Source organism: Eutrigla gurnardus, assembly GCF_963514095.1.
Source record: "Eutrigla gurnardus genome assembly, chromosome: 13".
NCBI lineage: Eukaryota > Metazoa > Chordata > Actinopteri > Perciformes > Triglidae > Eutrigla > Eutrigla gurnardus.
In genome coordinates, this window is record NC_139936.1 from 23641310 (window position 1) to 23651944 (window position 10635).

Below are 10635 nucleotides of genomic sequence, written 5' to 3' on the forward strand. Positions count from 1 at the left end.
ACTGCACTACATTTTTCTGAAAGCTTTTATATATTTAACATTTACATCACTCCTATTCTTATTCATTCATCTGTAGTAGACGGACAATACGTTAATATGGAAATACTACCAAAAGCAGCCAAACCGGATTAACAATATTGGACTGAATGTTTTTCACTATTCTTTATTATTCCAAGATGAAAGTGTTCATAGGAGGAGAATCACATTAACGATGCTCCAGTGCGACGCCGGTCAAACTCTAAAGGTGAAAAGGTGCGTTTAATGTCAGCATCCCCAACATGTTTACACCGGCTAAAGTCCAATCAATGAAACCCAGGAAGTCAGCGTGATGTGTTAAAACAGTTCATAACTGATGACAGTGAGGAACAACAAGACAAAACAGAATGATTGTCATTAGTTTCTTTTTAAAAGGTGTTGCTGCTGAGGCTGAAAGTCTGTCATTGAACATGATTAGATCCCTGTGGGACACCACAGACAAGAGGCACGCTCGCCAACATTCACAACAACAAAATGACGCTGGTTTGAACTAAAGTGAAGGCGACGCCTCAAAATCACCGACACGAGATCAGTCGTTATGTGTCAAATATTTATTCCTTTAAAACGTTTATTACTGATTAAATTCATGTAGGGAAAAATGAATAGTACATCTCTTTTTCTCCAGTGTACAGCAAACCACAGCTGACGAGTGTGTTTCCACCATCGCACACAGGCATGTTCAACACATGCACAGTTTGGTGTGCTAATTATGTGTGTATGTTCTATACTGAATATAAACACACAAATATATTTATATATACATACACATAATGAATAGAAATCATAAAGTGTGAGATTTTAAACCTTTCCGAGGGCCCCGGAGGCCAGCGCTGTCTGCCCGGAGGATGAAAACCGACACCTACAGCTCTCTATGCTCGTGACTCTCCCAATTCAAAATAAAGGACTAGAAATGTGTCAGTAATAGACGATGCGTGGGCCTCTCACAGACCCTGGCGGTGCACCTGGAGAGAGCTCAGGTCCAAACACACCGGGATCCAGTGCTGCAGTTCATCCCCATTTGTTCTACAAAGCATCAGTCTGGCACACTCTCACCGTTTTATCCAAAAACACTGTCCGGTAACACTTGAGTGGAGGAGGGGGGAGGGGGGGTGACAGATTGAAATGCAAGAAAAACATGACATCAAAACTTCAAACTGTTAAGAATATTCTGCAAGCTGAGAAAATACAGTAAGTCCTCGACAGTGTGAATGCATGTCGGGCACATCCGTCTACATCCCCCTTCAGGAAGAGTGTTACATGCTTGAATACCAGGCTGCTATGGATTGACGGTCACCGTGGCAACTACCAGAGGCCATTTCCAGAGCAACAGCCTCCTCTAGCCCCTTGATGGACCTGATGCAGGAGGTGAGTCCGTCGCTGTGAGAGGTGTTGATACGTGGGTGTTGGGGGGGCAGCCCTGAGCACTTCCTGAGGACTCCACAGGTTCACCCTGCCTCATGGCCAACCAGGCGCCACTATGGCAACAGTTCAAATGAGAGGCGCCAGAGAGCTCCTAATATTTGTCTCTAGAATATTGGCAGTATCATTGTTGTTGTTTTTTTAAAGATGGAGGAAACGTTTTAAAAGCTAATTCTGAAAGCGCCGTAAGACTGCAGTGAACGGTGCGTCAGAGCTCCAGGACTCGACTGCTCTGCCGCACTTAAAAAAAAAAAGAAGAAAAAAAAAGAGAAGACAAAAAATAAAATCAATTATTGTTGGCTCAGCACTATCGGAGATTAAGGTGGGTAGAGGTTGGGAGGCTTGGCAAAATATAGACAAAGAAAAAGAAAACATGAAAGGTCACCAGTTCTGTCCATTGGATTAGTCGTCATCATTATCATCATCTGTGTGGTTTTCCCCCCAACAAGTCAAATAAAACAAACCTGGCAGTTCATGACGTCACAGAGCCGTGGGAACGCAGGTCTCTGAAATGTTGAAACTGCAGAGAGGTGGCAAATCCTCCAATCTTACTCAGACGCCCATTCACCCCCCCCCCCCCCCCCCAAAAAAAAAACCCCTCCCAACCATCCAAACTCCCCCCACCCCCTCAAATAAAACAAGACAAAAAAAGAATCCAAAAATGACAACAAGAAAGTGAACCCTCCTCCTCCTCAGGCGCAGAGTCGGCTGAGTGTCGACTCTGAATGTCCCGTGTGGAATGAGGAGGAGAGATGAGATTCTGAATACGGGAGTTATGTGGGGAGAAACCGGAGCATTGTGGCGGTCAGTTGTTGGCTTGCAGATCCTTTAAGAAAGGAGGACCTCAGGTCAATAGTGCCCTTCTGCTGAATTCCAAATAAAACTTGATTTGACGTCTGATAAAATCTGTACACTTTTTTTTTTTTTTGGAAGTCTTCATGACTAGTTTGTCCAAACGGGACGTTTTTTCCATTTATTTCTTTTAATCTTTCACCTTATATTTCTTAAATCTGCTCTTTAATTTAGATGCTCTGAGTCCCATCTTGTGTATATGCATGTGTGAAGAAAAAGACGGCTGCCGGCCTTTTGTGGATGGCGTCGGGTTTGCTAGCAGCACTTTTTCTTTCGTTTACTGTTCCGAGTGAGTTTGACCACGTCGTTCTGTTGCTGCTGCTGCTGCTTGGCTAGCACCTCCTTCTTGGCTCTTAGCACTAGCTCTGTGATGCAGTTGAACATCTGCAGGAGAAGAACAAAGCCACGGTGTGTGGTGAGTACAGCAATCAGGCAAAGAGTCTGCTCCATAAGAGGCCGTTAGCTTAGCTTAGCATTAAGCTCTGTCCAAAAGGTACATTCAGCAACTCTGAAATGTGCTAATTAACACATCATATCTCATTGGTAAGGGCCGATGTGTAGGATGAAGGGGGATTATTGGCAGAAATGGAATGGAATGTTCATTACCATATTTGAATGGGTGTATAATCACCTGAAACTAAGATTCATTGTGTTTTCGTTTTAATTTGACCCCATCATATCTACTCGCCGTGTTTCTACAGTAGCCCAGAGCAACAAACCAACACTGGATGTCGTGGTTGCACTTTTAGTTACCTGAAGGCCATGTGAATACTCCTACACGCTTGGAAAGGGAGGGGCTGACGGGAGGGCTATTTAGTACCATCTGCAACCTCAACACTAGATGCCCCTAAACCACTTTATTCTACTAATAAATAAACAGTTTGCGGTAACCAGAGTGTCAGTTTTTCCACAATACTGTTAACACATATATATATATATATATATTCCATTGTTTTGCCATTTTTGTTTGCTTTTTTGCTTTAAAAAAATGATTTAGGGCCTATTAACTGTGTCATACTAAAGAGGAGCAGGACTAATAACAATAATAATATTGTAAGGAAAAATACTGAAGCCTACAAACTGGTAGTCATGGGTAGATATGATCACGTAATGTCACTATTATTCTGCCAAAATAATTACGATTCACGATTTTATCCTGATAATCATCATATTGTTTGACAGGGGTCATCATCAAGATATTATGTGTTAATTAGTCAGCCATGTGATGAGTTGACCTCCAGATAATCCTCATTGTGAGATTATAAAACATTTGAAGGACAAAAGCATTTCAAAATCGAGAAAATAATTAGTGGAATAATTGAATCGTCATGCTGCAACTACTGATTCCTTGAAGGGTCTGTGCACCACGCCGCTGCAGAGATCAGCAGGTATCACAAAGCACCGGGACACTGCGTCTGATTCATGCTTTCAGCTGAGCTGCACTGCATACCGGGCATGTCACCCAAACGCCTCCGCACAAACACGCAGTCAGCCTGCCAGCAGTCATGCAACACAAACAACGAGTTACCTCTTCAACGTTGATGTTTTCTTTTGCACTCGTCTCAAACAGGTTGATGTCCATCTGCTCTGCAAACTTCTGCGCGTCAGTCGTCTCGACCACCTTGGAGTTGGGGTCGTCGTTTTTGTTTCCCACTAAGGAGGAAACGTAGAGGTCATGTAACGTGACCTAAGCTAGGAACACTTCGTCCCTTCCAGCCAATAAAAGAAGGTGTGCACTAGAGACGGTGTGTTTTCAGGTGCAGGGTGCCGAGATGACGGCAGCGCCTGGCGCTCCTCACTGAGAGCTGCGTACTCACCTAATATTCGACACACATCATCACAGTTCTGGTTGATTTCATGTAGCCATCGTTTGACGTTGACGAAGGACTCGGCACTCGTGACGTCATATACCACTATGACCCCATGCGTTCCCCTGTAGTACCTGAACATGCAGAGGGGGACAAACACAGTCAGCCTTTGACTGCAGGACACATGGGACCATATGGAAACGTCACATCAACATTATGCTGCAAAAATAAATTGTGATTCAAGATATTATCCTGATAATCATCAAAATATACTGAAAACTCTTATAATAGCACCCAAACATACTTTTATCACTTGACAGTGTGCAAAAAAACAAATATTGTTATTGCATCACAGATAAGACAACTACTTTTAGTGAACATCCTTTTGAGTAAGAAATAACCTTAAATAAGATGATCATGAATCATAAGGTCTCCCTGTACAAAGAAGGATACATATATTTTATAAATGGATTTATTCATCCAGTTGTCTAATAACCAGCCTGATAGTGAGCTAGACAGCTTTTTCAAGTCATTCGTGGTGATATTTACGATTATACCGATGATATTGTGTTCTTATCCCGATGAGTGATAAAATCCTCCCAGAAATGTATTTTCTTCATCTTAAACAAACTGCTGCATCGTCTAGTTGAATGACATGACTGCGACTGAAATACATCCGAACAGAGTGTGTGACTTGCAGGTTGAGTAAAGAAGGAACGCTAACTGAACAGAGACCAGTGTCTGTCCCACACAGAACACTATTCCAGAGTGTGATGGTTCCACTGTAAACCTGCAGCCAAGCACCAAACCAGGCACCAAACCAGGCACCAAACCGGGCACCACACCGGGCACCACACCGCCGGGCACCAAACCAAGCACCAGGCATCAGAAAGCCAGCATCCCCAGTGTAACTACACTCGCCAAACAGAAACAAAGAGCCCTTTATCAGGACCACTGAGTGTCCCTAGAGGTCAGTGTTTCTGCCTGGCAGGGCAGTCTGGGGGTACAGTGTTGTCTGAGCATGTAACCCCCCCCCCCCCCCCCCCCCAGACATGCAGCAGCAATGGGCCCTAGACAGTGCTGGTTGGATGGCTATATGTGTGTGTGCTCAGTGGACATGAATAGAGAACCATAAACTGCCAAACACACAGCAGGCGTGTGGGGCCCAACCTTCAGCCTCCTTTCTGCAGTAAAACTCTGCACAAACAGGGTGATAAAACGGTAATAAGCTGAACCTCTCCATCACAAATCAGCAATCAGGGGACTCTTTGTAGCCTCGGCTAACGCGCTGACCACGCGACATCCCTGGTTTCAGTCCGACTGGGGATATTTGTTGCAAGTCAGTCAGCCAGTGACAAAAAAAATGTATGATAAAAATTTGCATCACATGGCGTCTCTTCGTACTAACTTTGTATACAATAGCGCCTCACAAAAAATGTGCTTCGCCTTCAGAAGCGGAGGTTGGCGCCTCATATAAAACTTGATACGGTATCAAGGTAGAGAGGCATCCCACATTTCAAAACCAGCTTTGCTAATGGCAATGAGAATAAATATTCAGAATAAAAAAACGAACTCAATAGAAGAAGTGAGAAATAAAAGAAGGTCTTAATGTGGGCCTGATGCTGCTGGCAGCTGTGGGTGACGGCTGCAGGGTCTGACACAGCTAGTCTCCCTGTGGACACAGTCTACGATGCAGCTCCAAGGTGAAATTGGTTTAGGACCTAATGAGGCACCATGCCGCTCTACTTCAGCACAGTGAACAATCAGCCTAAATAGGCGGCCTGCTCGGTGGAGAGATTCCTGCACGACGACTGGCAGCCGTGTTTCAGAACTAGGACGGTCACACTCCTCGGGGGCCGAAGCGTCGGCAGCACTGCAGAGGATTTCAAGCCTTCTGGATGGGTTCGCTGTTCTGATCGTCCTCGCTGCAACAGTGCTCCTACATCATCACATGGCTTGGACAGTGGCAGTTTCATACATTTAAATTAAGAGTAGCCTCTGTCTGCTTCAGTCAAAGTCAAAAAGGAGAGAGAGATGACTATGCATCATTGCCGTTTCTTTCAAGAGCAGAGAGACGCAGCGAGAGCAGCTGCACATTTATTCATCATGGCTGTCCATTCTGTACTCTGTACTCATTTCAAGCCAGTCTGTGTAAACTGCACAGTAATTGGATGACAGGGCTCAGGAAAACAAATGAGCTGTCGTTAGTGCCAAACACTGAGTGCGTGAGTAACTGGTTGTCAGACACAGCGAGGGACACTCAGCCTCCAGCAACAGGACTGGAATCACTGGGGTGCACTTTATTGGACGACTGCTTCAAAGCTGCTAATAATAAACATTAACAACTACGTCAGGTGAAACGTGACAAACTGTGCAACTGTCCCGACTGTGCAGTTCCTCTTAGTTACAGATCATCGCTCAGCTCATTGTTTTGGTTTTATGGTCTGGAACCTTGCTATCTTGATTCACTTTCACTACTCTCATCGCTGTTTTCACAAGCAACAAGCAGCTGTTTTCAGTGAAAAAGCTCTAAAAGCACGATGGTACACTACCATCAGCATCAACACCAAACAGACACAGGTGCTGATGGAGCTAACAGTGTTTAGCTGAGAGGGAATCTGGAGGGTTAGGTGCAACGCTGCCGTGGCGACGGTGTAATCAGCTGGAACTGTCATATGTATGAGCACAGTGAAGCCGTGAGCTATCCAGTGTGGCACGCTCACATGCACTAAAATCATGCACGGGCCGGTCCACTATGTCAATAAAGCAACAAGAAGGTTGTATTTCAACACACAGTCGGAGAGCAACTTGATTCTCTGCTCAGGTAGACATGACCTCACTACATCCTTACGTAGCAAACAGTTGTTGTACTGCTATATTAATGCTCAAAATATCAAATTTAGCACATTTCACCTTTTCCCTAACATGACGCACAAATACCTAACTACTTATTGTGGTAGAAACCATGCAGTTAATTTTCATTCAGAATTGTCTGTTTCTTAGATTTCCCCGCAATTGTATTGAGAGATGAAATTGATTTCACAGCATTGAAAAACAACATAATAGTTGTCTCTCCAGAAACAATGTTACTGTGGATAACTCATACACCTTGTAGTTTTCTTTCTCAGAGTAGTTCCAAAAACATGTACAAAGAGTAGACCCACTATTTATCCAGAGCATTGCCAGCAATGTGTCTGTAAAGAGATGTTGCTGCTGAATAATTCTAATTATTATTATTATTACTGTTCATAGTCGGTTCTAGTTGGATTCAGATTCAGCTCACGGGCCTCGTATTGAGCGATAAACAATAATAATAATATTAATAATGAAGTGGGTTACACAATGAACCTGTACAGACCAAAACTACTTTCACACATCAGTGTGAACCCAGAGGCACTGAGATGCTGCTGTATCACACCGGACAGCAGAGTCTCACACACTACAAGCCCGAGAGGGGAACGACGCCCAGCCCTTGCAGTCGTGTCGAGCTACAGTGCGAGACCGAGGGCCTCCCTCTCACATCTGTAATTAGCATCTGTGGGGAATTCCACCCAGTATCATAGAGCATCAACGACTCCTTCTAGTCGTCTACAAACAGCTTCCTCATATAAAACCTAATCCCAGAGCAGCGAAGAGCCTTTCTCCATTACAGATTCGATCGCTGTAATGAAAAGATTGAGCTTCATCTGAAAATCCCACGGCAACGTGCTTGTGTGTGTGTGGGTCTACTAACGTGGAGGTGATGGTACGGAAGCGCTCCTGCCCCGCCGTGTCCCAGATCTGTAGCTTCACCTTCTCCCCGTTGATCTCCACCGTCCGGATCTTAAAGTCCACACCGATCGTGGTGATATAGCTACCTGCAAACACACATGCCAACAGAAAATCTAGTTAGTGACCTCCAACAACAAAGCAGAAAGTCTGGAAATGACTGAGGAAGAACCACGCACCTGAAAATGTGTTGTCTGCAAATCGCAAGAGGAGACTGCTTTTCCCCACTCCTGGGGAGGAAACACAAGCACAGGATGAGGTTTTGTGTAAAACAGGTTTGCAAAATGAAAAAGAAATGAGTGCATTCTTTATATTTGACTTCAGACTCGGGGCAAACATGTAACGCCACGTGATGGCTGCAAACCAAAAATGAGACAACAAACAGAACGGATATATCTCTCTGGGTTCCTAAAATTATCATGCATAATAACAAATAGGTTTTAGGATGAAATAACGAAGCAGAGGGATGAAAGAGGAAGATAGATGAGTGGGATCAGTGCTGTCCGCAACAGATCAAGTTGGAAGCTGGAAGTTGGGAAGTGACTCTGCTGCACAGCCTGAGGTGGGACTGGAGCAGCCCTGTGACTTAGCCTACTTATTGTGTTACTGTCATCTCATGTTTGATGGCTCCCAACATAAAAGCTCTCAGGTTGCTGCAGTCTCCATGCTACAGAGTTTTATTCAAACAAACAATAACCAAAGCTTCAAAGCAGATGAGAGATTGTCATCTTTTTGTACTTTTGAAGTTTTAATATTTCATCCTGCTGTCCTTCCGAATTCCTGAGGGCGTCACTGATTCATGACATTTATCTTTTCAACGTTTGCAACCTGAAACAACACTTTTATGTTAAACAAGTCATGCATCACTCTCCATGATCAGATACATCATGTGCATGTGCCACTGTGGCAGCAGCCAGAGGCTAAACAAGTCCAGTGAAGTGATAAAACTCAGCCTTAGTGCAGACTGCAGACCCAATGTGGGGAATATCTGATTCTCAGCAGCAGATCAGTCTATATGCAGCTGAGGAGTGGCTGATATCTGAGCATCTTTCCTAAATCATCTTTGTGCAGCACTACAGACACGTCCATGCTGCAGCTGAGGGGACACTGGCCTCTGTGTGTGAAGGGATTGATGTGGTGCCTTTCCCTCTACTGTGAACAGCCAGCTGACGGGGTAGTGCCAGGATCGGGGTTGTCAATGAATGCAAACATCATGGCTCACAAAGAAGTCCTGCAGGCTGAGGCTACACTCCCACTGAGGGTGCAACCTCATTAAAAAGGCATGTTTTCACTTTATTGGGGAGACACAGGAAGAGCAATCCCAGTTCAGCTCAATCATGCAACTAACTGACAATGCTTGATATGAATTTTAGCATAATAAAGAAGCTCAACACAGATGAGGTAATCACAGTCTGTGTTCTTTGTACCTCAGCAGCTTGGCTGAAGTGTCACTTGTAATTGACACTAACCACCTTTTGCTCTCACTTCACCATACTGACTGGATGCAAACAAGAGACTGCAGTGCAGCATTCCTCCACTACTGAGCAGCTAGCATGCTAGCTAGCTAAATAACAGAACTGCCTTTCAATAACAGCCTCACTAAGTTAACTTGACGCCGTGCAGCAAATAGAAGAGGCCATCTTTATCTAGGACCACGACTTCTTTCACTACTCGCTCCTCGCGCCAGCTAACGTTTAGCTACATAGCCAAGCCTGGAAGTGTAATGTTAGCATAACTTACAACCGGCTAACACTGCTAATAGGAGGTACAAACTATAGGCCAGATTTGAGAAGCATAGGGACACCGGGACAGATACTGCGTTGCAGTGCATGTTTTGCTTTACAGCAAAAATAAATGCATTTGCAGATGTAAAAGAGAACTACACTATCTTCGAGAGAGAAACCCTAAAGATCTGGAGGCGATATCCGGCCTGATCGCCTGACATGCCGAGCCCGGACACACAACCTCCGCCCTGTCACCGCCACAGAAATATGGCGGATGTGTAATTTCACATGTCGTTTCAATGCAGAAAATAAAAAATCAGTCCCAAACGTATCATAGAAGTATATCATGGGCCTACAGCTGAATGTATTCTTCTCCCCTTCAAAAAAAACAACACAAGGCCCACTTCCCGTCCCGCATCCCCGGCGTCGGCTTACCGCTGTCACCGATGATGAGCAGCTTGAAGAGGTAATCGTAGTCCCTGGCCATGCCGGTAGCTGGTGGCTCACCCCCGCCTTGTGCCGCTTTACTGTTTGCTGTCCGACCCCTCGGCTCGTAAAAAAATCAGCAGTCCCCAGATCCCCCGATATGAAATAAAACAACCACTACAGATACTAAAAACTATTAGCCACCCCGAGCCGGCGGCGTTTTTCTCGGGGTTTCGCGGCGTCAGCAATCCTCTCCCTCCGCTGCAAACAGCCGGAAACTCCGCTTCCTTCTCTGGTGGAGCTGCACCCAACTCTGACCCGGCCACACTGCGCAGGCTCCGGCTACATCACAGACGTCCTATCCCATTGATGAACACTAAACTCATGCTACGATGAGAGCAATGAGCTAGTACCGTCCCGTTGATTTAACATCTACAAGCAGAGTCCAGGTTTCAGCAGGATGCTTTATATCGCTTTGAAAATTATCCAGCTAGCACAAATCCCACTATATACACACACTGACAATTAAACCACATATCATGGTAATTCAACATATTCTCCCTCTCATTGAAACTATCATTTTGTTGTCTAAGCAACACAAA

The 10635-nt window shown here is 44.8% G+C and overlaps 1 protein-coding gene across 1 annotated transcript; it reads right to left on the reverse strand.

Annotated features, from left to right (window-relative positions):
* Positions 1–2088: 2088 nt before the first annotated feature.
* rab35b (RAB35, member RAS oncogene family b) lies at positions 2089–10357 on the reverse strand. The gene is made up of 6 exons (XM_084025545.1): positions 10043–10357; positions 8063–8113; positions 7849–7972; positions 4125–4249; positions 3836–3960; positions 2089–2691 (listed from the first exon to the last, which is right to left on the reverse strand). The coding sequence occupies exons 1-6, from the start codon at positions 10092–10094 to the stop codon at positions 2563–2565; spliced, it is 606 nt and encodes a 201-aa protein (XP_083881671.1). The 5' UTR covers positions 10095–10357; the 3' UTR covers positions 2089–2562.
* Positions 10358–10635: the final 278 nt, after the last annotated feature.